At 55.3% G+C, this 27,649-nt stretch overlaps 1 protein-coding gene across 3 annotated transcripts; it reads right to left on the bottom strand.

Annotated features, from left to right (window-relative positions):
- Window positions 1-47: 47 nt before the first annotated feature.
- On the bottom strand, window positions 48-27,531 carry MXRA7 (matrix remodeling associated 7). 3 transcript variants are annotated; one of them, XM_065694133.1, is made up of 6 exons: window positions 26,964-27,526; window positions 21,300-21,395; window positions 19,923-19,983; window positions 15,541-15,640; window positions 13,323-13,403; window positions 4,818-6,542 (listed from the first exon to the last, which is right to left on the bottom strand). In XM_065694133.1, the coding sequence occupies exons 1-5, from the start codon at window positions 27,330-27,332 to the stop codon at window positions 13,370-13,372; spliced, it is 660 nt and encodes a 219-aa protein (XP_065550205.1). In that variant the 5' UTR covers window positions 27,333-27,526; the 3' UTR covers window positions 4,818-6,542; window positions 13,323-13,369. The 3 variants fall into 3 exon arrangements, with proteins under 3 accessions (XP_065550203.1, XP_065550205.1, XP_065550204.1); XM_065694131.1 differs by lacking the exons at window positions 4,818-6,542; window positions 13,323-13,403 and adding an exon at window positions 48-1,836 and having other exon boundaries at window positions 26,964-27,531; XM_065694132.1 differs by lacking the exon at window positions 13,323-13,403 and having other exon boundaries at window positions 26,964-27,505.
- Between the last annotated feature and the right edge of the window lie 118 nt (window positions 27,532-27,649).

The following is a 27,649-nucleotide window of genomic DNA, read 5'->3' on the forward strand; positions in this document are numbered from 1 at the left end:
ATGCCAGCCGCTCTGCTTTATACAGTGTTATACAATGTGAGGCTGAGAAGTTTGAGGGTTCTTTTTATTTTCCAGAAACGTTCCTGTTCAGAGAAGGCTCAGATATAAAAGGACTCTAAAAGTATGCTTGAAATTAACTATAAAGGCTACAAGACAAAGACTAAAAATCAACTCAACCTGAATGCTCCTTTGCTTGCTTTCAAGAGCAGCTTTGGGAAAGATCCTGCTTTCAGTTTTGAACTAGGGAGAGGTCCCATATACAGATTCTCTACATTTCTGCCTTTGCACAGCTTGACAAAGGAGGTTATGTCCTAGGGACACCGCAAGCCAGTGTGGTGTTTCACATCGCGAGACTCCTTTCCCACTTAATTCCTTCATATTGGACAAGAAGAGGTAATTTTCTGATGTTACATTTAGATTTAAGTCATAACTGGTAACGAAACCAGGTTGATCTTATAATAAATGTGCCTTCACCTAAGTGAGAGCAATTGGAAGATAAAATGATTCTTAGAAATCAAATACTACAGTGTCATAGAATATACTGTAGTGGGAAACAGTGACCAGATAATGAGCTAATAGGTTTCCCAGACTCTAAAGGATTACACGAAACAAAGCAAAACTAATCTTGAAAGAGATCATTCCCTAAAACTGGCTCAGAAACCATTACCTCCCTTTGTCAGCAGTTATTAAAACTGAGGAAATCCTTCCTGATAATGCAGTGTTTAACAGGATTTGGTAGGAGAGCCAAGTCCACCAGAAGACATTCAGTTAAAATTCAGAATGCTCATTGATTTACTATACCCAAACCACCAACGGCTGCTTCAAAATACTTCCTCAGTTCACAGAGATTCCCTAAGGAGGTAGCTTCCCGCATCATTTTTCTGTTGGGAGGGCAGGATCGGAGTTGGACACAATCATCCTTGTAAAGAAGCCACCTTTCTGTACTACTCTTACCAGTGTCGAGAGGCAAAGAGACTTTTGTGTTTCCAGGTTGAAGTTAGCTGCTGCTTTGCCAGGCGTGAAGATGAGCTCAACGAGGTCAGCTGGAACCAACATGGGTTTGTTTCCAAAAGCCAGGGTGAAAGAAGATGAAGTGTTGCTTCCAAGGAGACGAGAACAGCAACTCGCCTCTAACACAAAGCAGGATTGCTGTGCCTTTGGCTATTTGCTTTCTAACTAGGATTGGAAGACTCTGCCAAGACTCTGTGCAGTCTCCATCTTTGGAGGTTTTCAAGATGCAACAGGATAAAGCCCTGAGTAACCTGGCTTGGTCTTATAGCAGATGTTGCTTTGAGGTTGGACTACAGACCTCCTCAGGTCCCTTCCAGCATAAGTTATGCTACGATTCTATTTTCATCCATTTTATGTCTATCATCTTTGGCTTTCTTTAGCTATCAAACTGATAAAGACTAGGTTGGAAAGGTCATGTTTATACAGCATGGCCAGAAAATGTTGTGGGTTTAACTGCTCTGTGCGACTGAGACGTATGACATGGCTAGAAGGAGGTACCAGTCTCTGTATGAGATGAAAATATGATAGCTCTTCAAGGAGAAACAATGTAAAGGGTGAGAAGTTACAAGTCTTTTGCAATACGTATCACGGGTCTATGTGGGTTTGCAAAACAAACTGGAACTGCAAAATAACTACTGAAACATGTTTCTAGAACTACAGCCTCCAGTGTCCTGCATAATAAGGGACATGATGACTTTCTGGCTGCAAGGTTATATATCATAGAGTCTAAGCTGCTCCTTCATGTCTCCTTCAGACATCTCTCCAAACGTGTCACTTTTTTCCTTCATGAGCCTGAAGATGGCAGCCAGCTGCTCTCTTTGCACCCTGTCAAGAAGAAAAGGAGAAGTAGGAATAGCCAGGCCCCAGAAGAAGGCCCTTTGAGCAAGAACACCGTGGTCAAATGAAACACGAAGCCAAACACAGGTCATTTTACAAGCCTTAGTGGCTGCAGGAAATCTGCCCATGTGAGATAAAAAAGAGACAGCCTCTGGTTCTCCTTCCTCCCCCTTCCCGTTTATCTAATCATCCTGCATTTCTCTCTGCAGTTCTTTAAATACGGAGATAAACCAGAGTGCTTTAACACAGCTTTGGAGTTCCTTAGGGTTTATCTGTTCTCAGAGTTTCAAGGTAACTTGACACGTGGAATTTCCTAAGACCAACACGTCTCAATTTAGCAGACTCCATATTGAAAGTGGATGGAGCTTCACCAGCACAATGTCCTCTCGTGACAGTACATAGACACGGAGTAATTCAGGAACAGCTATTACACTTTAAATGCATACCCTACCTTAAAACTAGAGACCAGATTACTCCCAGTGTTTCCATGGCTTTAATCAGCCACTGGAGGATATGATCACAGAGAGAAACTGGCTTTGATTGGCTTCATTTGCCAATGTCAGATGGTGAGAGGGACTCGTAGCCATACCAGCAATGAGGACATCCCTGCATGCGCAGAGGCTGGGCAGTGGAGCACCTAGCTCAGATTTCCATCCCTAGCAAGTCCCACAGGAGATGACCAACACCCTTCTCCCCATAACAGCGGATATCCTGACTTTTCCCTAACCTGAAGCAGTTAACCGTTGTTGCATGTGCTGCAGCATGAAGATTGGTGTCTGTCACAGGGCATTATTAGAGGAAGCTTTATAGATGTATTGGTCACACATCTACTGACCATGACTCAGGGGTACCGAAGGGTGGGTAGCACGGGAGTGTCATTTGTTTGCAAGTAGCTCATGAACTGATGTAATGAGCTACAAAATCCTTTCTTACGGCAAGATGAATGTGCACCCTGGCTCCAGTCCGGGCTGCCTGTGGGCTGGTACGTTCTTACTGCCAGGGAGGAGATTGCAGTATCGCTTAGCACATCTCCTATCTGACTCTCCTGTGTGAGATTAAAAGAACTAACGAGGCTGTGGTGCTTTATGGCTTTAACAAGGGGAAAACAGTTTCTGGTACTTCAAGGCTCATTTTGCCTCTACGTGACTGTGGGGCCAGAATTCAGTGATAGCTCAGCAGCTCAGAGCACAGATCTGCTGCAATCCCGGCTCCTCCTGCTTGTTTAACACCTTTAGATGTCCCATGGGCTAGAAAAAGAGACTCTGGCTTTTACTTCCACATGGTCACCCTTTCAAGTGTCCTCATTCCCCATCACAGCCGGCTTTTGGCATAGGATTTTAATACACTGTAATTAATCCATTTAAATGCACACCATTAGTTAACCTGAGGGAGTCTTCCTGCAATTCCCATATGGACAAGCAGTTCTAGTAACAGGAGGGGTAGAAATACCTATTGGCAGGCAAACCCAGGATGCAGTCTTTGCTCAGAAGAAGAGAGAACAGTGTCAACACATCAGAAGCAGCCACACCACAAACAAGATCAATGGAAGGAGACGGTCAGGAGCAGAGGTGCCTTTGGGTGCTGAGCTCCTGCTGAGGGGGGCTCTGCATTTTCCCCTCTCCTTGGCTAAGCCCCAGCAGAAGCAGGAACAGCAGGCTGTCCCCCAGCACCATCACAGCAGGGAAAGAGCAGATTCTGGCAAAAGAAAGCTCATTTGCCTGTTCTTTTCAATTGCAATTAAAATGCAGTTTGTCCTAAGGCCAGACATCCCCTGCTAATGCTGTGGGAGCCTCTGGTTATGAAAACTCTGGCCATCGGCTGTCAAGAGCCTGCATTTGTCTGGCTTTTCTGTAATGTTTTGTGCTGGCATGGGTAGCGTCCAGCTGCCCTTTCCAGACAACAGGGAGGGAAGCAGAGTTGTTAGCGATCAATATTTTATTGTAGAGGCACCAGAGGGCACGTTTCCAGTCTGGGGTGGAGAAATCCAATACACAGTTTGCCTCCTGTGGCTGAAACGCATTGCCAGCTGGGAGTGCTCCACGCAGGTCTGCATCCCCTGCTTGTTGCACCACAGACATTACAACCTTCCCAAGGGCCTATTTCCTCACCTCCAAACCTCCAGAATCAAGATTAGGGACAATATTCACTCTGTTTATTCAATGCATTTTGGCTCTCCCCATAGCTTTCAATATGCCTGTGCATTTGAAAAAGAAATAAAGAGCTGTTACTCCTTTGTGCTATATAACCTACAACAAAGGGAGAGCAAAACAAAGATAAAGAGAGAAATGAGCCTGGGAAGGAAGAGTAAGGCATCAAAACCATAAAACTGATAGCAAGAAGGAGCTTCTCCTCTCAAAGGCAACTTTGAAAACAAGCAGTGCTCCAGGCTGGGGGCTTGTTTGGTGATATGACATCAACCCTACCCCATTCACAAGTAAAATCATTCTCTCTTCCCTAAAGTCCCATACTCAAAACTATTTGGTCAAACAGGATTTCACTTATTGCTGACAAAATAGATTAGTTAAGGCTTTCAAAGCAGCCTGATTCTCCTGGCTAGGCAGTTGAATTTGCACACTGAACTGCCTTAGGCTCTTCGATATTTCAGTCCAAGACTTTTACCATTAGCTGGAGGTTTGGGGCAGCCATCCATAGGTATGTGAAAGGAGATCTCTGTTTCAGGCACTCGTGATGATGGCAGCTAAAATCCCGAGCAGAGCTCTGCATTGGGAATGTTGTTCATTCCTCTGCAGCAAAACACGACCAGGAACACAGCAGAAATAAGGGAAAATCCCTGACTTTTGTCACTGGGCTGAGTCTACTGTTGAGGAAGCCAATGGAATCATTTATGGGGTAAAAGGCACAGGAGGGCAGAATGTACCTCTCCCCTAAAAGTCACATTTTCAATACAGCTCTCTTGAGAAAGACGTTATAAGCTGCTGGAGGCAGGGAGAACAAGCACAGAGCAAAGAAACTATTCAAAGGTTTATTGGACCAAACAAAGGCAATTTTTACAGATTCAAGCCACTAGAATGACAGTCCTTTGTGTAAGAGCCACCATCAGATATGAAACAAACAAAATGAACACAAGTAAAAAACACCCAGACAGCCTTTGGAGTTGAGGAAACAGTCTGACTCGCTGCCACTAGCAAAACTCTGGACTCAACTATAGACTTTGCTCGATGTACATATTGCCACGTAACTTCAACACAACGTATATAAGGCATTCTTTGCATAGTTGGGTGCTCAGGACACAGAGTCAGCCAGCACCGAGGGGAGACAGAGGCTGGACCAGCAGGGTGCTGAAGCAGAGGGTCCAGATGTGCCTAAATTCATACGCAAAGCCCTGGACACGCTTGCAGTTGTCGGCTGGGAAGGAGCAGCCTCTTCTAAAGCTGAAGCCTCCTGCTGTTCTTTAAGTGAGCCCTTTTGTGAAGAGTGTGCCAACCCCAGGTGCTGGAAAGGACAACTGTGTACAAGGTTTCAAGTATTGTCTGCATAGGAATTGAAAAGGAAAACACAAAAGCAGCTTCTTGGGTTTGTGATATGTTTGCAGCGTTAGCCAAGAGGCAGCTGTCCAGCAGTGAAAGACAAATGTTGAAGGACACATGCCCCCCCAGCCTAGTGTTTTACAGCATCACTAGAGAGGACTCAGACCCTCGTCTCACCCTCACAAACCAGCTGGGTTTGATTTGGAACCTGCAATGCCTGAAGCTGTTACACGCGCCCGGCCAAATTCGTCTTCTACGTGTGGCAGAGCAGAGGAGCAATGCTGAGCTCTGGCTCCAGTGGGCAAGCCACAAAGCTAGCAAGAGAAGAGGGCACTGGAGCAGCAAGCAGGCAGGGGAATGGGGAAGGTGTCTCTTCCAGGACCCCCACTATCTCATCTGGAGCCAAAGGGATCCTCTGATTCTGTAGCTACCCCCTCAGGTCTCTTCTCTTGGGAAATGAAGTAAGGGAAAATGTGAATCCAGATGTTAGCAGCAGCCAAAGTGTGGTCTCCTAAACCTGCACCACAAGCAGAACAGCTAAACTATCAACCTTTGTCACTTCTCAGGTCTTCTGTCTGCCTACAGAATCAGCTCTCAGCTAAGGTAACTCCAGAAGCAAGATTTGAGTCAGTCCAGCTACCATCTGCCCTTGCTTGGACCCCACTTGTTCCTCCACCCCTTGGAATAAAGCAGCTCTGTACTACAAATCACAGGCAGTTCCCACCCCCCCAGCAAGAAAGAGGAGTTTGGCCCCAGGAAGAAACAACTTCATCATCTGAAATAAGGTGAGGCTGGTCTGGGAAAAGAGCTATGGTTCACCCCCCCTAAAGGAACAGCAGAGATTTCATAGCAGGCCTAATAAGTAGTAATGAACACAACTAATAGACTCGCTGTATATTTAGTGTGCAATTTGGGTTCTGTTTTGGGGACAGGGAAGAAGGTTCATCCCTGTCCCCTAAACACAACTCAAGTCACTGCTTGGGCCCAGCCCCAGTCCCTGGAGCCACACAACAGGATCTCCTCAAGCTTGACAGCACAGAAGTTTTTGAAGAACTCAACTTCGGACCAAGAGGGGATCCCAAGTTTTGAGGGTTTATGGATTTCTTTTATGGGTCTGTTTGGTTGGTTTTGGTATTTCAAGCCTTTAAAGATGCCAAGGGATGCCTTTAGGAGGAGGCTAGGGACAACTTCATATAGTCTTCCGTTCTGCAAAGAGAAAGGGAGAGAAATCATTTCAGTCATTTCACCCCTCAGGTTGGGTCATTATTATTCACATAAACAAGCAGGGGGAAAACCTCAGTGTGTGTGTTGGGAAGAAGACAAACCAACTTCCCACCTCGGGGCCGAACAGAGCACTGGTTGCAAACCTCACACCTCTAAGAAGGAGGCACTTTGCTTTATCAACTGCAGCAGGATAGTCACAACCCATTCAGAGGTGTAAATCCTCTCCTCTGGCAGAGTCACAGGCCTTCTGACCTACTCATGAGAGCTGGAGAAGCCCAACTAATGGGAAGTCATCATTAACTCCTCACTGGCCTGTGCGGAAGCTCGCTGGGCTGCCAGCACCTATGTCCAGCCCAGATTCCTCTTCCCACCTGCAGCCAGATGAGCTGGGAATGAGTCCCAGTTTCACAGGGCAGTGTAACTGAGCAGGCTGACCCTTCTCAACCTTCCTACAGATGTGCCTCTTCAAGGGAAGGAGGCAAAAACCCTAGACCCTCTGCAGGTCACAAGGCTTCCTGTTGATGGGAAGCTCTCCCAGTGTCCAAAGGAAGGATGCTGAGATGATCAGATGTGTTTTGTGCATGGGGACACCCAGGCACTCCCTGAGGTCTTGCAGCATGTTGTTAGTAGAGCCAGGGCTACAAAATGGGGTTCATCATTCTCAGCTTGAAGCTTTCAGACACTCTGCCCTTACCAGCACCTCTCATGGCCCTGTCATCCACCATGACACACTGTGGACACAGAGACCTGTGCTGAGGTAGAGGGAGGCTACAATACACATTACCTGGGCACTTACAAATACACCCAGATGCACCTCAGCCTAGTTCCTCCTGAATTCAATAGGGTTCACTGTCCATAACACCTGAACTCCATGTAAAAATCCCCTGCTCCTGCCAGCCACAGCATGAAGGCAAGTTCCAGCCTCATTTCTTCCTCTTCTGCAGCAGGTTGCCTTCTCCAGCAGCATCCAAGTGCAGGACCCTGGCTGGGAGACGCAGGGTGAAGCATCACATGGGAGCAGGGTTACTCAAGGCGTGCTGCAGAGGCTCAGTGCCTGGCACATGAGGACAAAGAAAGGAAGTTCTCCAGAGTGGATAATCGCTCTGTGGGATTCACAGCGCTGAGGATCAGCTCATCCCGCTCAAGGCACGCAAGTGTAATCAGATTTCATGCGTGAAGGCATAAGCTCGTTGCCACAGGGGCCCAGAAGGAGGGATCCCATCCAGCATGCTGCAGTTGGAGAGGGATGCAGGATGTCAGAGCAGCCCCTCGAAGGGATACTCACCTCCAGGACAGGGCCAGGCTCACAGCTGGGATGAGAGGATTGCAAACCAAGCAGGGGCTTAATGGAGTATGTCTGTCAGAGCCAGCAATTTCACAACTGCACAACAGGGATACCCCTTTCTGCTCCCGGAGCAAGCTGGGAGGGGATTAGACTCAAGAGCATGACGCAGTCCATCACTGGGGACATCAGGGGGATATAACCCCCAGACTGAGGAGCTCTGGCATTGCTGCCACAGAGCCTCAAAGACTTAATTAGCTTTGGGATGGAGGCTGAGAGCTTTGAGCTTATCCTCGGCCCCTCCCTCCTTTCCATTTGCCTTGGGCAATGGAATCAGCCTGATCTGCTTGCTTCCCCAGCAGCACAGCAATCAAACCAGGGCAAGGGCTTCTTTTGCTGGAAGCCCATGTCCTTTCTTCAGATACAGATATCCAAATACCTCTTCTCTGGCCCAAACTGAGGGCCAGGTCAGTGAATTGGATGATTTGTCTGCTGCACATGGCTCTGAGCAAGGAAGAGCTGGAGAACAAGGAGCTCAGATAAGAGCAGGTCCTGGATTATGAGGGAGGCTCAGTACTGATGGTACTGATGGTCTGTGTTTCTCCTGAAGCATGGGAACTGGGTGTCCTTCTGGCTCCCCTTACTCCAACTCAGCCATGGCATTGGCACAAGAATTCTTGCCTTTGAGAGCATCCCAGCAATGACAAATGGGGTGGGCTGGTGGCATTCCCATGTGTGTTTATCCCTCATGTGTGCAAACTCCACAGCAGGTCAGGAAATTCCGTAGCCCATCCATAGCCCGTAGCTTTCCAAAGAAGTCCTGACCCACCCCGAGGAGAATCCAGAGCATCCTGCTATAAGATTACCACCTCTGGTAACCGCTTGTGCCCTTCTCAGGAACAGTTTCACACTGAAAGCTGATGTTCAGAAGTGTGGAGCATTCCCAGCTCCTTCCCCTGGCAGAGGAAGAAGGTGCTCAGCTTGTGGGGCCCATCAGTCCTCTGGTTTGAGCCTGGCAAGAAGGGCAGACAGAAACCTGGCTCCAGACTCTTCTCACTCCAGGCAGGTTAGGATCAACCCCTGATGATCAAGAGCAGTGAAGAAAGGCCCTGGGCAGACCTGGCAATGGGTGGTCAAGCTCTCCCAGGGCAGGTCCCTCCCATCTCACTGCTGGGGATAGCCCTATCAATCACCACTGCTTCCCATTTCTTTATCATGGGGACAGCTACCATCTCATTTCTGGTAGTGACCATTACCTAGTCTTGTCCAGGACGGGGGTATTGCAGGAGCAGTATGAGGAATAACGTACTAAATCTAAGCTTTCCTAACCCCTAAAGTGCGATGCTACTTGTTTCAGCCAACAGGTAAAACACCAAGAGAGAGGACTGAAATGCAGAACAGGGAGAGACAGTGCTTAGGAAAGAGCAGGAGAGTGAGAAGCACCAATGGGAGCTTCTGTCATCACAAATGTGAATTTCCTGCAGCAATATAGGAAAGCCGGAAGGAGCACTGGACCTCGGGAGATACCTCCTGCTCCTCGGGAACACCAGGAAAGCAGTTGAAACTGCTGGAGCACAACTCCCATTGCCTTTAGGATAGGGGCTGGTGAGGATTCAGTGGGGTCGGGGTCTGCAGGGGCTTCTGCCGGGGAACCACCACTGCTTCAGGGTAGAAGCTTCCCACCTTTCCCAGCCGCAGCAGCATCAGCCAAACAGGTCAGAGCACAGCCAGGAGGGTGGCTCAAGCTCCTTGCCCAGCTCAGCCAAGAAGCCACGATCACCTCCTTCAGCTGTGTGCCCATCCCCTTGTAACATTCCTGACCTGCCCAGCCAATGCCACAGCACTGGGGAAAGCCATGGATGGATCAGCCTGAGCTCTCCTCCACCTCTCATTGCCGCTGCTCCAGGTTGCTGTCTACCACTCTGCACCAAGCCTGCCGGGATGCTCCAGTTCCCCACATCCCTCGGTGCTGCCTGGCGCAGGGCGGGCAGAGCCAGGCTCACAGCCAGCCTAGCAGATAGAGCACAAGCTGCCCATGCTGCACAGGAGCAAGCAGAAGCAGATGAAGACAAGTTGTGAGTGCTGGGTGAGGGACACATGGAGAAGCAGCCACAAGTGAGGACAATTTAGGACCTGAGCCAAAAGAAATCACCCAAGAGCTCAAGCAGAGTTGTGGTCAAGCAGAGTTGCTGTGTAGTCTGAAATGTCATAGCAGGGCAGGGGCAGAGACTCACACCCCATAAAGGCTATGGGGGCCCTTGCAGGAGAGGAGGAGATGTGGAAGGGGCTTCCTGGCCTCCCCTTCCTGGGTTTCCAATGGAGGCATCCTGGGTTGCTCAGCTGGGCACTCATGACTCAATGAGATGCTCTATAAATAGGGCCAGAGCTCAAGTTCTTGTAGGTCAGAGCACGCTTTCCCTGGGGATATGGTGGAGGCAGGGAACAGCACTGGCCCACCAGGAGACTCCCTCCTCATACAAGCAGCGCCTGGCATGTACGGAGGAAGCATCAGAGGAAGCGGAGCTCAGCAGGGACCCGCAAGCACACAGTGCCCCTTTCCCACAAGAGGAGGTGGGAAGGTGCTGCTGCTCCCTCAGCCCAAGGTGACTATCGTGCTGCAGGAGATGAAAAGCAAATGAATAACAAAACCCCAAAGAAGGCCCAAACTTACCAGCTTCCCTCATCCAAAAGAAGCACCATGCTGGGCAGGACAGGAGAGGACAGCAAAGCTGCTGGGTTGGGGCTGAAGGTTAGCACAAGAGAAGGGAGGAGAAAGGGGCCCACAACCCATGCTATACAGAGGGGCAGCAAGCAAGCAAGCAAGGGCTATGATGGCAATGCAGGGGGTGGACAGGGACGGATGCCAATGGAGAGCTCTCTTGAACTGCAACCTCCCCCAGCCCACTCCATCCACTTAGTACTGGAGGGCCAGTAGTGATGTTTGGAACAGGTCAAGGTCTGTCACCACGGTCACTAAAGCCCTGCAGGTGCTTCCTGCCCTTGTGCGCTCCAAAGCTGTTGTCACAAGCATTGTCTCATTCAAAAGCAAACTGCAGCATGGCTGTCCCTCAAGCCACAGCTGCATCCCCATGTTGATCTTTCCTCTCTGCCATTCCCTAGAGCCAGGGTCCATCCAGGGCACCCTTCCTTGCTGAAACTCCAGGGTCCAAGCCCATTTTCATTCAGTGCCTTGTAACCAAGAGGTACTTCGAGCCCGGCTCGGGAGGAGACAGGTTTCTGTTGTTAAATTACTACCAAGAAAAGGACTAAGCATGAGATTTACAGCCATCCAATTCCCTCTGCATGAATTCCAACTTACAGTTGAGCCCTGGGCTTAAATCTAGTCTGGATTCAAGCAGTGTCTCCTCAACCCACCACTGGCCAGGAGGAGAATTTGCCCCTAGAATGGCTCAGCTGAGAGCCCATTAGCCAGGGAAACTGGGCAGACATCCATCCATTCACCCATCCATCCATTCATCCAGCCAGCCAGCCAGCCCACTCATCCATCCATCCATCCGTCCATCCATCCATCCATCTAACCGTGCATCTAATCTTTCATCTAATCATCCATTTAATCATCATCCATCCAATCACCCATCTAATCATCCATCTATCCATTCATCCCTACCTTCTCCTCACTCCAACAGAACTGGGCTGTGGTCTGGGGGATCACCTGCTCCATCCGTGAGCAGTTTGGTGCCATTCACTCAGAGCCAGAGGCCCCAGGGCCAGGTTCTGCCTCTCCACCCTTAACCTCTTCCTAAATCCCAGAAACAAGAGAGAGGACAGAGAGGAGAGGCCTTTCCACAGAGCATCACATGGGATCTGCTCTCCCTTCTCCAGCCAACACACCTAGTGAAGAGCAGCAGGGCCAGAGCACAGGCAGCCCAAGCTCTCGGCATCACTGGCACCAACCAAGACTTGGCTGGAACCTGCTCTGCCTCGTGGGAAGAAAGAACTGGAAGCAGAGACCCAAGAGCATCGTTTCTCCTGGTTGTTTTCTCTCTCCCTATGAGTGGAGCCTCGCTGCAGCTGCCCATGCTCAGCACACACCTGATCACACTCCTTTCTAACTGCACAAACCCCACTGAGCTCTTTCGTCCTCAAGAGAGGTCTGAAGAGCAGCTGCCAGAGACCCCTTCCATACACCCATGTGAGCCAGGCCCTGAGGGCACACTGGAGAGCCCTTCCTCTTCCTCACCTGAAGGAGGTGCCCAGCCAGGACAGCAGCACCTCGCAGGCTCATGCCTACACAACTCAGCCCTGTCTGAGTGGGGACAAGCTGCACCATTGCAGCTACAGCTGGCAATAGGTGGCCAAAAGCCTCAGGTGCAGAAGGGAAGGATTTGGGAAATACGCTGTGCTTGACTAAGCACTGAATCCTTCCCCTGCACTCTTCCCCTTCCTGCCCCCGGGGAGCACATCTATGTGCTTCTGTTCTAGAAGTCCTGGTGACCCGCGTCGAGCAGAGCCACCACCTGAGCAGATGTATTTGCCAGCCAGGTTTACTGTCCTCCTCCCCCACTGAGCACTCCTGGCTTTTAAGACTGAAGCAACCAGAAGCAGGAAGTTGTATCACTCAGTAAAGGTCGCATTCCTTCCCCTTTTAGTCCAGATTTAGCACCACTTTGAAGACACAAGACTCAAGTGAATGCTAGGCAGGACAACCACAGCTTCTGGAGTGATGCATGTTACAGCAGAAGTGGATTTTTGGCTAAATAACCCAATCTACTGCATGCCTGTCCTCTCCTGTCAAGTCATAGAATCGGAGAAGTCTGATTGATCTTCCTGCAACAGGCAAGGAATTCTGTCAGTGGCACCTCCAAAATTAGGGGTCCCTAAGTTAAGACTTGTTAACTGCTGACCATAGAATCCCAGAGTGGTTGGGGTTGGAAGCGGCCTTAAAGCTCATCCAGTTCCAACCTCTGCCGTGGGCAGGGACACCTTCCACTAGAGCAGCTTGCTCCAAGCCCCATCCAACCTGATCAACACCACAAGTAGCTTCAAGGAGCGCTGGGAGACCCACTTGTGTTTCTGGGGTGCTCCTTCCAAGCTGCTTCACATGGGAACCTGCTGGTCCATGGGAAGACTGTGACAAGGCTAAAAGCAAAGTCTAAGCCTGTCTCATCTTTGGCAATTCACCTTGGCAATAACTGCCCACTCCCTCAGCAGCCCTAATTTTCCAAACCAGTAAACAGAAGTGGTCGTGGGATGTCCAGCTTCAGGCATCCAAGCTGGAAGAGGTGAGCATTGGAACATGAGAATTCCCAATTCCCCCATGGAAAGCAAGACGGAGGCAGAGGGGAGAGGACTCATTCACATGAGGGAAGGAGGAGGAAGGTGGAAGGGAGGTGGGACAAGCAGTCAACTGCAGCTCACGAACAAACCCTCCCCACAAAACGAGACCCAAAGGCACCCCCCCAGACATGAGCAGATGTTAACAGTGGTACCACCACTTCTAAGCAGCAGCGTGTCCTTACCAAAAGGATTTGCAAGAATGTTTGTGGCCGAGGACCTAAGGTACTTGCTACAGAGATGTGAGATCAGAGGTCAGCTCAATCCTGCAACATAAAGGTGGCAAACCTGGGTCACAGCACAGCAGCAGCATGGTCGGGGTACGTGGAGTCATGGCGAGGGATGACACTGCTGAGGGCGAAGGATGCAGGACTGGAGCTTACCTGGCAGCAACCCTGCCCCTTACACCACCCGCCAGGCCTGAAATGAAAAGCTGCTGATGCTGCAGTGAAGATGTAAGGGGGAAATAAGGAGCAACAGAGCAAGACAAATAAAATCACAAAGCTGCCTTAAAGAAATGAACAACACAAATATGCAAGAGGAGAAAATAAAGGAGCAGTAGGAAAACCTCATCTGCCAATGGCCCTCTGTGCGGAAGGCGGCTGGGAGCCTCCAAAGGACACGACACTGTCCTTCAGCTCTAGATGCACTGTCCTGCCCCAGGACCACTCCACACAGACATGAGCAGCAGTGCCTGCGAGGTCCCACATGTCCAGGAAGAGCCTGTTCTATGGTCCTGAATACAAACCCCACTGCTGTCCGCAGGCAAATGTCCCCTCAGTGTCCCCAGGTGACTGCAGCAGCTTTTGCTGCCATGGAGCAAGCAGCCCAAGGCCCTACAGCCCCGAAAACCCAAGTAGTGGTTGCTGAGGTGGTTGGGACGGAGCTGCTGGTGCAAAGGGTTTGAATTTGCCTGCGTCTGCAGGTCGATCTTTGCACTGGTGCTTAGGAGGATCCTGAAAAGCAGTTCCGAGTGGGCTGCATGTGCTCCTCTCACACTCAGTTCATTCCACCATCACCCTCCCCAAGTGAAAAATACAGCAACACCAACAGACCTGCTTAGAGTTTTACAGGTTCAGGGCTTCAGACATGATAAAGATAGAACAAAAGGAAGAAAGCAAACACCAGTCTTCCTGATGGCACCAATGCAGAATCGACCGCACGCCAGAGGAAACCGGAGCTCCTTCCTGTGGCTGTCCCCAGAGCACACAGTCCTTGCACATCTTTGCTCCTGGCAATGCTATAGGGCAGGTGAAGCCCAAGATCTAAGGGCAGCTGGGAGCCCAGAAACCAGGGCAGAAAGGGAAGACAACCTCAAACCTGACCTAGGGGCGAGGTGCCCTCCATCCTTGCCTTCCCTGCTTCGGTTTTCCACTTGGTCCATGTCAGGCTGTCGTGTTTAAGCTGACCACACCACAGCAGTGGTACTGACACCACAGCATCACAGGCAAGGGGTGACAAATTCCCCCAGGTCATTCTAGGAGGTGCACAACACGGGGGGAGAACTGGGTCCTACAGTCCCTGCGACAGCAACAGAGAGAACATCATCTCCCAGGCTTGTTGAGCACCACTGCAGAGGAAGGGGTATGGGGTATGGGCTGCTAGGGAGCAGCCTGCCATGGAGCCTACTTGTAGGGCAAAGCCCTTGGCTATGGGGTTTGACAGCTCTGGTTTAGTGTGGGCTCTGCATGCCTGTGGGCTGAAGGATTCCCTCTGCACATGGGCAGACTTCACACTGGCAGCACAGACTGGATTCAGGTAGGGGTTTACAGCTTGAGATGCAAGATTGGTGTTGATTTCCCTTGAATAGGCTGGGAAATCTTGAACTAGAAAGCTTGGTTTTGGTCACAGGACAGGCTCTTGCTTTCCTCAGGCAGGGCTCAGGAGGAAACCTTAGCAAAAGGTAGGAGATGGGCAAGTCTCCATCTCTACCAGGCAAATCCCCACCACTTCCAGCTGAGGAGCCAGCCCTGGATGCAGACATTTCCAGTGTCAGCCCCATCACAGTGAACTCTGAAGCTCCACACTCTTTGCTCCAGTATTTCTGAGCTATGCCCATGTCCTTGCTCTGAAGGGCATCCACAGGATAAAGGGAGGGAAGCAGAGATGTAAATCAACACGGTGCTGATGGGATCAGGAGAACAACACCCTCTTGCATCAGCTGGAACATTTGGACTAAGCATGCAGAGAGGGAGCTTGAGCAGCTCCAAAGGGGTATAGGGCCACAGTGCCTCCATCTCCTCAATCAGCATGACTTTATTTGTTCTCACGTCTTCCTGAGTGGCAGAGATCTGGACCACTGAGGCCTTGAGCTCAAGGCTGCCAAGGGGAGAGAGGTCTTACCAGACCCAGCCTGCTTCAAAGGGGTGCCTTGGGCGAGAAGAAACAGGAAACTCAACATACCTTTGTTCTTCCTCGAGCTCTTCTTTGGTCATCATTGACTTGTACTGGTTTCCCCTCAGCTTTCCAGGACTGTATTTAAAAGAGAATGTCCCATCTGCAGCTGGGGAGGGGGGAGACAAAGAAGAGCAAGAGATCCCGTGAGCCAGAGACCTCCAGGCACAACCACCTCCAGCCCTGGGCTTGTTCCCTGGGATTGCTCCCTGCGCCCTGCTCCTGCACTCGCGTCCCAGACACCATGGACAGCCAAAGCCGCTTCCTCAGTCGGCTCCAGGCTGAGAAAGCCTGGGCAGTGTCAGGGAAGCCGTGTGCGTTGCAGTGCAGAGCCAAGGTGATGATGGCCAGAGGACAGCAGGAGTCCAGGCTGCAGCTCCCCTGGAAGGAGCAGGGGCTGTGGGTGAGCAGCCCTGCTTGGAAGCAGATACAAGCAAATCCTGCAGCCCAGAACCATATGCTATGGCTCTGCCTGGATTCAGAGCCTTGCAGACCCAGTTTGCCTTATCAAGACGTGCTAATCCTGCCCTGATTAGAGCGCAGCATTTTCCGCTCCTCCTCTCCAGACTTGCATTCCTCCTCCTGCCCTCTCCTCACCCACAAGCCCCTTCCCATGCTTGTGGCTCATGGATGGTGCCATGAGTGGAGCTGTCCCGGGCCACGCAGCTCTCCTGCAGCCCTTGGCAAAGTTGGTGAGGAAAGGAGGTGCCACACTGCAAACTATGGGGCTGCACAGGCAGCCCCAGGAGCATCACCACAGCTGGGTCCAAGTCATGGAATCAACCAGGTTGGAAAAGCCCTTTAAGCTCACCCAGTCCACCCGTTCCCCAGCCCTGCCAAGGCCCCCACTGCCCCATGGCACTGAGGCCTCGTCTCCACGGTGTGTGAGCACTCGCAGGGCCGGTGCCTGCAGCCCTGCCCTGGGCAGCCTGTTCCAATGCCCGAGCACCCTCTGGGGCAGGAATTGTTCCTCAGCTCCATCTAAACCTGCCCTGGGGCAGCTTGAGGCCGGTTCCTCTTGTCCCATCCCTTGTTCCCTGGGAGCAGAGCCCAGCCCCTCCTGGCTCCATCCTCCTGTCAGGCACTTGTAGGGAGCCATCAGGTCCCCCCTGAGCCTTCTCTTCTCCATCTGAACCCCCCAGGTCCCTCAGCCGTTCCCCATCCCCGTTGTGCTCCAGGCCCTGCCCCAGCTCCATTCCCTTCTCTGCCCCGCTCCAGCCCCTCAATGTCTCTCTTGCAGTGAGGGGCCCAGAGCTGAGCACAGGATTCGAGTCCCTCCATCACCAGCCACAGACCTGGAGAGGAAACCAAGGTCTCCTTCTCCAGGCCTGGCTGCTCTCCTGCCCTGCTCCCCAGCCTCAGCCCTGTGCTAATTACAGCACCAAAGCTCACGTACTCTGAGCCAAAGCCGATCCTTTTCCAATCGGATTTTGTTGGAGCACTATTTGCTTTTAAATACCTCTCCCCTGCTTTATCTTCCTGCAGATGGGAGAAAACAGGAGGAGTGGAGGTCAATCCAAAGGGCAGCTCAGGAACAGCGGCTGCTTCGAGTAGCTGCCTTTACTGGTTATCTGAGAGCTGGTTATCCGTGAGCCTTTATCTCCCAAGGACTGCAGGGCTCACGTCAAGCCATGCAGCACTGCGGCTTCCACATGCCCCCAGAAACATCAGCTGCTTCCACCGACCCTCAGAGCCCTGGGGGTACTTCTAAGGGCTCCACGAAAGGAAGACGTTGTTGTATTGTCTGCATGGCCCTGAAGAGCTGCGTGTTATCCACAACCCAGCTACCCAGGATGACCCCTCACAGCACCAACAGGACCCCAACAGAGGGGAACCTCCTGAGAAAGGAGCGTGATCAGGTGGGTGGCGAGCTGCAGCGAGGCTCCACTCATAGGGAAAGGGAAAACAACCGGGAGAGACGGCTGTTCCTGCTGCTGGTGTGGGGACCACATTCTTGAAAGCCTCTCCTCTTCCTCCTGCCCAAAGGAAAACAACCCATCGGCCCCTCTCCTCCCTTGCTCACACTCACAAGTGTTGAGCATCAGCAGCTTCCCTCTAGTTTCATAGACTCATATAAAACCCTACACTGGTTCGGGTCTGAAGGGACCTTAAAGCTCATCCAGTTCCAGCCCTTTAAGGATTCTCTCCCTGTGTCCGAGGTCAGGCGCTTCATTTAGCCCCAGGCTCGTGCCCGGGCTCCCGCAGACCATGGGGACCCCCACGCAAGAGCCGCGTTTCCCAGCTGGGGAAGGCTGAGATCTCAAGAACAAGCTGTGCAAGGCCACAGCCTCGGGATGGAGCGGCAGGGTCAGTGCTGCTGCTGCATGGAGCGTGCCTGGGGACTGAACAGAGCCTTCTCCCTGCAGATAGCCGCATTCCCTCCCTTCTCCTCTGCATCTCCATGTCCCTGAGGTTCGGGAGCTTCCCTGCGAATCCTGGCTGGATTACTGCTCACTGATCCAGAGTGTTTCACCAATCCCCAAATCCCACCCCTGGGGAACAAAGACAAACCCTTTCCCTAGCATCTTCCCAAGTGTCCCAACACAAGCACACAAATGCTCTGGTCCTGCAGCCGCAAACACTCAGCTCGGCCATATCCCACTTCCCTTGGTGGGAAAACATTCCCAACCGGCAGACAAACAAGTCTGGCCAGCTGGAAACAAGCAGTAATGCTGCAGCTTATCAGCCCTTCAGGTGGCCAGGAAAGTGCATGGAAAGAAAATTCCAGCTGGCTGCTGCTTTGGAGGTATTAAGAGGAAGAGAAGAAGGCGAGGGTGTAACATCCTGTTTCTTACCCTGCTGCAGACAGGAGCCAGTTCATTACCTTTGCGTAGCTCGCCTGATTTCAGGGACAATTCACATCATTTCCCTCCCATGCTTTTCTGCCAAGTGAATTGAGATGGGGGCCTTCGCCTGGCAGTTTCACTGCCACCGCACCAGGAGAGAGCAAGGGAAGAGGGAGGTGAGGAAGCCGCCCACCTCCCTGCCCGCGCGTGGTGGTTAAAGGAGCCCGTGTGTGGCTTTGGAAACCCCTGGTTGTTTTCTGAGCTCAGGAACTTTCTTTGCAGAGCGAAATCCAGCTTCAGGAAACACACGGGAAAGGGGAGGCTGGGTCTTTATGTCAAGGGCGAAACCACTGCAGAAACAAGTGACCTGCTTCCAGCCTCTGTGAGTTCATACTAACACCACTCGAGTTTCATCCCTCTGCCTGAGCTGCTGGAAGCAGCCCCTTTCCTCCCATCCTGCTCCCAGCCAGCCTTGGTACCCACAGTGGGGACACGGGGCCACCACAGCAGCATCCTGGCCTGGTGATGGGCTGCCTGCGTGGTCCCCATGAGCCCAAGGGTAATCTCTATTGTGCAGCAGTTTGAGTTGGACCAGGACCTTGAGGCACAGGAGAGGCAGAAGGAAGGAGTGAGGTTGCTCCCTACCAAAGCCAGGGCACTGTTGTTATTCCCCCCACCTGCCTCCCCATCAGGCTGGGCTGTCTCTACCCAGTGCCGCTATGAAACCCTTCAGAAATGGTGTAAATAAGTCAGGAGTCCATTGCTGTCTGCAGGAGATGCTGGGGGAGGATGCCGGGCTTAGCCACCACTCATGGACAGGGACTGTCACCTCCTTCCATTCCCAAGCCACGACCACTTTGGGATGATGCACAGCAGTGCTGGAGCAGCCCTGAAACAGCTGAACTGAAGGAGGCAGAGGAGTGCTACTGAGCACCCCTTTGGCAGGATACAGCCATCACTCCTCAGACCAAGTCCTATGTGGGAACAGGCCTGATTACCAGTGCCTAAAGGGGCGGAAGAAGAGTCTTTTGGGAACCCCATCTCCAATGGTGCTTCCCCCACCTTGTGGACACAGCCCCAGGATTCGGGTTTGATTCTCTGTGGCATTAGGGATAATCCTCCTGAGCCAGGGGACTGCCACAGATGGGGAGTGGGGCAGGGAAGGGGGAACACCCCAAGCTCCACGGCTGCCGCAGCCACCCCAAAGGGGGTTCCTGGGCACATCCCAGCATCTGTGCTCAGGAGAACGTCCCCTCCAGCCACGCTCCTGCCTGGCACCATCTGCTGCCTCCTCTCACAGCACTGCAGTTGTCACTACAATTACTCAATTAATCATTTTCCAATCAACTAATTGGCTCATCAGTTAAACAGGGCTCTGACTAAAGCCCCTGGAGAGCCTCCTGGATGTGAGCAAAGAGCTTCTGGGGCAGCTTCATCACAAAGCTCTCCCCATGGCAAACAGCCCGAGGGCAAGTGGAGAAGCAAAGGGTAGTAATTTCCTCTCTGTTTCCTGGAGGAAGGAGTCTGTCTCCAGGCATCTGGGGCTGCAGCCCCTCAGCCCCGTCTGTAGCCTCCCTGCGCGGTGCTGGCTTGCTTGGCACTCACCATCCTCATCCTCCGGCTCTCTCACCACCAGCTTCTCTTTTTCTGAGTCCAGATCTTCCCCCTGGAGGAGTTAAAACCAGAGCAGGCGATGAGGAGAAGGTGCTGTGCTAAATACCCCCTGCTTGGCCAGGGCAGGGAGGCAGAGCCTGTGCTGAGGGCTGGGTACCCCTTCCCTGCCTCCTCCACGGAGCAGGCCAAGAGGATGCTCGCTAATGAGAGAGGTTCATTGGGCTGCTTTCCTCCCACTAGAACCTGCTCTCCTGGTGGCCCCAGGCACAGCCTCGTGCCCCAGCACCCTCATGGGCTGCCCCACGACCAGCACAAAGCCATGCAAGCTGCAAGCAGGGAGGGTGAGGAGTGCTCCAGCTCTGGAGATAAGGACACATGGCAATGCCCTCGTCTATGTGCTTTCCTCCTGCAAAGCACCCTGTGAGCCAAGCCTGGAGGCCAACAGCGCCCTGGAGGACCCATCCTGCATCCACTCTTGCTCCTGGCATCCCATTCAAAGTAATGGGGTTGGTGTGCCAAGGGCAAAGCACGTGCGAGAGAAGGGAAGGAGCATGGAGCCACCACACTGCCAAGGGGCAAACGAAGATGATCCCTGGGGGAAACGAAGACGCTGCAAGCAGGACCCTGCAGAGAACTGAGCTTTGCAGGGCAGGGCTTTAGATGCACCGCTGGAGCCAGAGCCTGACCCTGATCCGGGTGCATTTGTCATCAGCGAGGAATGTGCGTTATTCACAGGCATTTGGCTGCTCCTCACCAGCCTCCTCTGGGGCTCCCCAGAAGGACCCCCACCTCCTGCAGCCGCGCTTCCAAACGTGGGCGCTTCCCACCGGACACCCAGGCTCTCCCCTGGCAGGGCTGGGAGGCACCCAAAGGAGCGGCCTCAGGGAGGGAGCGGGAGAGGACGCTCAGCCCTGGCCCTGGGGACGTGGCCAAGAGCCCAGGGCAGCGGCTCCCCCTTGGATCCGTCTCTCGCTGTGAGCCAGGATGTCCCCTGGGAGACCCGGCCCTCCAGGAGCTGGCACAAGAAGGGATATTTTAGGCTGTTCCCTGCCTGGGCATCAGGAACTGAGCATTTCTGGGCATTTAACAGTGGAAGCAAGCAGGAAATGCGGGTTCCAAAGCCCCAAGGAAAGAAAGTCCTTCCCCCAGGATCCACGCATCGCTCCCTGCACATCCCGGAAGCCCATTTTCACCTGGGGCTCTGTTTCTCTCTGTTCTAAATGGACCGAGCCATTAAAAACTACCCTCGGGGCAGCAGAACAGGCAAGTTTTGCACCCCCATCCCTGCCATGGCCACTGCTACCCTGGGACAATGTCCCCCCCATGCAGCTTGTGCCACCCTCCCCAGGCCACCCCTGTCCCCCCCACCTCCGCCTTGCTGGGAAGTGCTGCGTGGTCTCCTGCATCCTCCACTTGTCCCGTGTGCCCGAGGCTGGACCCAGCTGAGGCTCCCAAAGGTGGTATCTGGAAAGAGAGAGAAGCTTTGAGCACAAACACCCCGAGCCCTCCCCGAGCATCAGCACACAGGAAGAAACCCCCGGCTGCGGCCGTGCCGTGGCCCCTGAGCCCATCCTGCCTCTGGGCCATGTGCCCAGCCATGGTGCTGCATGGAGTGAGGGACACCAGAGCCCTTCACTGCCCAGCCCTGGAGCCAGGGTTGGGAGCTCCTGAGCTGCCCATTGCCTGCGGAGCCACTGGTGATGGGAGCAGCTCAGGGCTAGAGGGAGGGGAGAGCAGAGAACAGCGCAGTGTGTGCTCTGTGAGTGCCTGCAGGGCCTGCTCTGCCCGAGCTGCAGGGCAGTAACCCCCCAAAACCCCCTTGTACCCCCCTGCAATCCCACAGCTGGAGTCTCCCTTCCTCAGCCCCACATCAGCTCAAATCCTTCCTCCCCTGCCCTCTCCCAGCACTTCCCAGCTGAATCTTCCCCTGCTGTCTGGAGGGGGAGAGGTGAGGGCAGGGAGCAGGGATGTGGTGCCCCTGCAATGGGAGCAGCCTCTGGGCTGGCTTGGAAAACTGGCACCCCAACACCGCCAGGAGCCTGCCCCGGAGGTCAGGGCCCCTGAGCCCTCCTATGGCCCCTGGGTGCTGCGCTGTGGGCTCCATCAGCCGTGGGGCAGGAGCAGCTGAGCTGGGGGCTGCCCTGCGCCGAGGGATGCTCTGTGAGAGGAGGGCAGGCAAAACATGGGAGGGAGGGTGCTGGGGCAGCAGTGGGAGGTGTGAGCTCAAGAGGCCGTCCCAGCCCCACAGGCTGCAAGAAACAGCCCAGGGCAGTGCAGGGAGGCATGAGCAGTGCGGAGGGAGGGGAGCGAGGGCCGGAGCCAGGCGAGCGGCTGGAGACTCATGGAACCATTCAGGTTGGAAAAGCCCTTTAAGCTCACGCAGTCCAACCCTTACCCCAGCCCTGCCAAGGCCACCGCTGCCCCATGGCACTGAGGCCTCGTCTCCACGGTGCTGAGCACTTGCAGGGCCGGTGCCTGCAGCCCTGCCCTGGGCAGCCTGTTCCCAAGCGTGTGCGAATCACAGACAGAGCCTGCGGGGGCTCGGGGAAGGGCAGCTCCCACCTCCGCAGGGCTCCCATGGAGCAAGCAGCCACCTTTACCACCAGCGCAGCAGATCAGCTGGGCTGCGCTCCTGGCCTCAGTGCTGAGGCACCTGGGGGATCATCAGGAGCGGGTTTTGCCCTTCAGCTCCCGCGGCCAACGAGCGAGACGCGACGCCCGCACCCGACGCCACCCCCAGCAGCGATGGCTTTGGAGCAAAGCAAAGGGCAACACCTCCGGGGGCGTTCTGGGCACAGACAGCCCCGGGTCTCCCATGGGAATGAGCCTTGGCATTGCATCCCCAGCATCCCCCTCATCAGCCCGCTCCCAGCCCCACACATCACAGCAGCAGCTGGGTTTTAGCTCATTTCTGGCTGCTTCCTCCCCACTTCCTCCACCCCCATCGCAAACCCCTCTGAGCAATGGGTTTCCCTCCTGAGAAAGGGCACAAGGGGGCCATGGGGAGGATGTGTCCCTCTCCCCTTCCTTAGTCGCAGGGACAGCCCTGGCACTTATGGCCAGGATGGAGACAAAGCAGTGTCCCGCTTGAGCTCCAGGAAAAGGGAATATCCCAGGCTGCAAAAGCAGGGGGAGAAAATGATCTTGGATTAAACTCCTGGGCCCTGCGTGTTGCCATTTATGGCTGCACTTTCTGCTCCCAGCCTGATGCAAGACATTGCAAGAGGGAAAGCAAGCAGCCAGGAGCCAGGCAGCCAGCAAGAGAAACGCCAGGAGGAGAAAGGGAAGGAAGAAGCCTTTAAAAGAAGAATACATACTAATGCTGGGCAGTTGAGAAAAGCGTCTCATGGGCAGCCTGTGCCAGAGCCTGAGCACCCTTTGGGGAAGGAATTGTTCCTCAGCTCCATCTAAACCTGCCCTGGCACAGGCTGAGGCTGAAGAGAGTCAGGAGGCAGAGTCCTCATGGGCTCTGCTCCAGCAGCACATCGCAGGCTCCGGGGCTGTACCCAGCCCAGAAGGGACTGGGAAGGAGCAGCACCTCCTGGACTCACTGTAGGGACACAACATAAAGCCCCAGTGCAACCATCCCAGCACCAGCCCCATGCCTGGGGTGCAGGGGAGGACACACATCCCGCAGCTGCATTCGCTATCGGCACAGACGGCACTGGACAAGAGCTGGGGCACATCTGAGCACTTATGGGTCCTGTGGAGAGCCCCACATCCCACGGGCAGGGGTCTGTGCTGCTGCCAAGGCTGTGATGGAGGGGGCACATCACTGCATCCCTCCCCAGCACTGCAGAGCTGCTGCCCCAGCCCTGTGGCACGGCAGAGGCACAGCTGCCAATTGAAGCCAGACTGATCAGACACCCTCTCCCCGCGGGCATGGGGGAGGCAGCGGGAGGTATCACAGGGGGAGATGCTGACTTCTTCAATGCAGAGGGTCCCTGCTGGGTGCTTCTGCTGCCTGGGGCGTCCAAGGGCACCAGGAGCCCCCAGGAAGGCCCAGATGGGGTGGGGGACACAGGCAGCAGGAGCTCTGCAGAAGATGCAAGGACATCCCCTTGGTGCCTTTGCTGTCCAGCCCCTCTGTCACCCACTGGACGTGTCCCTGTTTGAAGCCACCATCTGCAGTTAACCCTTGGCAAAGCAGCCAGGCTGCCCGCTCACCCTCCCTGTGGCATCCCAGGGGAGGAGATGCAGGATGGCACCATGGCAAACCCTGTCCCTGCCATCTGCCATGCCCAGCTCAGAGCTCCTCATTGAGGCTTCCTGACCGCTTCCCACCAGAACCAGCCTGAGCAGCTCCAGCAACGCTGCGGCTCCCACCCAACAGCTTCTCATTAGGGATCGCTTCAACAGCGCTGCCTCCACCATTCCCAAGCCGGGAATGGGGAGGAGAGCAGACAGCGACACGTTAACTTTCTTCTCAGTGACGGGAGCCAGCAGAGACAAGGGGAACCACTACCGGCAGCTCATGGGAGCCCCTGGGCTTCTTCCCCTGCTCTGCCACTGCTTCACTGGATAGCCATGGGCATGACGATGCGGAGGAGCAGGGGAGGCCTGACCCCCACACTTTACCTGCTGGGTTCTCATCTCAGGCTGCCCTTGCAGGAGGTGGGAGCAGGAGGGAGGCTGAAACAGCCCCAGCAGATGCTGGTTTGCACAGGCAGGGAGAAGGGAAGGGAGGAGGGTGGGCAGCTCCAGCCATTAAACACAGCCAGGCTGCTTTCCCTGACGGGCTCATCCATCAGCGTTTGGCTGAGCAGGTACTGGCTGCAGGGACTCCAGACCAGGCTGGTGCAGTCTGTGCTGAGCAAACAGGAGGCGATGAAAGGGACAGAAAGCTCTCTGGGTGCCCAGCAGAGCTTGCGAATGTGCTGATGTCCCCAGCCCGGAGCCTGCAGGAGCCTCTCTGCTGAGTCACATCAGGGACCGCAGCCCGCAGCCCAGCCAAGGCAGGTTCCCCAGGACACGTTTCCACGGGCAGCTGCCTGCACAGCTCTGCCCGAGGCCGGTCCCATCCCTGCCTGCCACATCGGCAGGGCTCCGGCCCGAGCAGCGCTGCAGGAGGAGGAGGAGGATGAGGAAGCAGCTTGGAGGATGTTTGCGGGGAGCAGACCTGGGGGAGACCCCGCAGAGCTGTGCGTGGGCTCCCCCGCTCTGCCCATGGGGTCTGCCCCGGCTCAGCACCGGGACTGCTGCTGGACACCACGTACGGCCTGCACCAACAGCCCCTGCCCGTGCCAAGCACCCTGGCAGCTGCTGCATCACGCGGGACCAGCGCTCCCAAACACTTACTCAGCAGCGGGAAGCATCCCTCCCCCTTCCTGCTCTCTCCATCACCCCCCAGGTCCCAGCCGTCCCCTGGCCCCTGCCCAAACTGATGCTGCTCAGGCCCAGGGCGACTCATCCTGCTACAGCCAGGTCACAGATCCCAGCCCAGGACCCTCCTCGGCTCCAGTGTCCCCTTTGCTCTGCTGTAAGAGGGCTGAGGGGAGTGCAGCAGAGACCCCCCCATCCCATGGAGCCCAGGCAGGCTCCTGGGGGACACACAATTCCCTGTGCCTGGGGTAAGGGCTCACCCCTGGGTGCGCAAAGCCCTGTTACCACGTGTGTGCCTGAGAGGGGATAGATAAAGGAGCTGAGCCCATCTCTGAAGGCAGCAAGCGCCTGTTCAAAGCAATCAGGGCTGAAGAGCAGACAGAGGGGAGAAAAACATTCCCAAGACTCACGCTGCAAGAGAGCAGAGGAACCAGTGAGCTCCGGCAGCGCTGGATTGGGCCGTCTGCCCCAGTGTGGTGCTGTGCTCCATCAGAGAACACCGGCTGCACGCCAGGCCCTGCAGCAGCGCCAGTGGGGTGGCCAGATTTGGTGCTCAGCTGGCTAAAGGCAGCCCGGGGGGGGGCTCCCCAGCTTGCCAGAGACCCTGGCACTCACAGGCACCAAGAAATCACCAGGCAGAGGGGCAGATGTGGCTTCCAGGACACTGGGACAGGGAGGGGGCCTGGATCCATGGCCGAGGGGTGCCAGGAAGGGGAGAATGGGAGCCCGGAGGCTCAGAAAGGACAAGGGGAGGCGATGGGGAGCACAGGGAGAGGCAGAGCCGCGTCCCAGCCCCGAGGCTGGGCTCTGCGGTGCAGAGCAGGGCGCGCAGCCCCTGGGACCTGCCCAAGGCTGTCCAGTGAGTCAGTGGCGATGCTGCCCGAGGCGAGGGCTGCTGCAGGCAGCTGCTGAGGATTACAAGCGCTGCTAAGAATAGCCAGCAGGGCCCCGGCCTGCGCTGCCCAGCACAAGGCCGGGCCACGCATCCCTCGCTCCCGCATTCCTGAGCCACCCCATCGCTCGCTTCCTCACCTCGGGGCATTGGCGGCGGGAGAAAGGCACCAACGCAGGGAGCTGGGGCGCCTCGGGGTGTCCCCGAGTCCCGTGGAGCAGGGCAAGGGCAGAGCCAGCTCTTTCCAGGGTCGCCCTTTGATTTGTAAAGAGGATCCGGTGCGGGGGGGGGGGGATTTATCGGTGTTTATGGGCACCGCTGCCTCTCCGCCCCCCCCCAGCTCAGCGGGGGTCAGACCTCGGGGTCAGCATCCCGCTGGGGCTGGCAGGGAGGGGGACGGCAGGGACCAGCCAGGCAGGGACCGGGTTCAGGCAGCGGTGCTGACAAGGGGACAGTTTGCTGCGAGCCACTGAGAGGGGCTGCGGACGGGGAGAACAAACACGCACATCCCCCGGCACCGCGATTAGCTCCTGCGAGAAGGGAAAGGCTCCCAAGGGCTGGATGCGCAGCCGGGAGAGGCGCGCTCTGACACAGGCTTCCCCCCCCAACCCCTCGCTATCTTGGCCGGTTTCAGGAGCATTCCTTGGGAGGCGGCGGTGGAAACGAGTCCGAAACAACCCCCCCCCCCCCCCCCCTTCCCCCGCTGCCCCCCTCGGGGACAACGGGCTTGCTCCCACCGCGGCCAAACCCGGCTTTAGAGAAGCCCCCGGGCTCTGAGCTCCCCACGGGCACTGCCGGGGGGGGGGACCCGGCCTCACCTTGCTCTGCGCATCCTCGCGGGGCTCGGCGGGCGGCTGCCGGGGGATGCTCTCGGCCGCCGCGGGGCTGGGCTCGGCCGCAGGGCCCGGCTCCTCCGCCGCCTCCTCCCGCTGCTCGGCAGCCGCCTCCTTCCCCTCCTCGACCGCCCCGACCTCCTCCACCGGCAGCCGCTCCCTGCCGGCCTCCGGCCCCGCTCCCGCCGCCGCCTGCTCCCCGGGGCCGCTCTCCCGGGCCGCTTCGGCCGCCGCCGGCTCCCGGGGCCGCTCCCCCTCTGCTCCCCGCAGCCTCACGAAGACGGAGGCGAGGACGAGGGCCAGGACGGTGAAGAGCAGCGGGACGGCCAGGTACAAATCCACGGCCACGTCCATCCCTCCCCGCTGCCGGAGCCCGCCCGACCCGACCCGACTGCGCGGCCACCGCGCTGGGGCTGCGGCGGGGCTGGGCAGGCTCCGAGCCGGCTTTACCCGGCGTCATCTGCCCGGGCCCTGCCCACAGCCCGGCCCCCCCGCACCGAGCCGGCAGCCAGAGCGATGCCCCCGCTCCAGAGGCTGTGCTGGGAGCAGCCCGGCTCCGCGGTGCGCGGCTGTCGGGCCTGGGACAGGAGACTCCTCCGTTGACATCGTCCTGCCTCCAGCACGGCATCTCCAGACGGTTCTGCACAGTCATGGGGTCATCACAGGGTCCC

This window comes from Lathamus discolor, chromosome 13 (assembly GCF_037157495.1).
Source record: "Lathamus discolor isolate bLatDis1 chromosome 13, bLatDis1.hap1, whole genome shotgun sequence".
Classification (NCBI taxonomy): domain Eukaryota; kingdom Metazoa; phylum Chordata; class Aves; order Psittaciformes; family Psittacidae; genus Lathamus; species Lathamus discolor.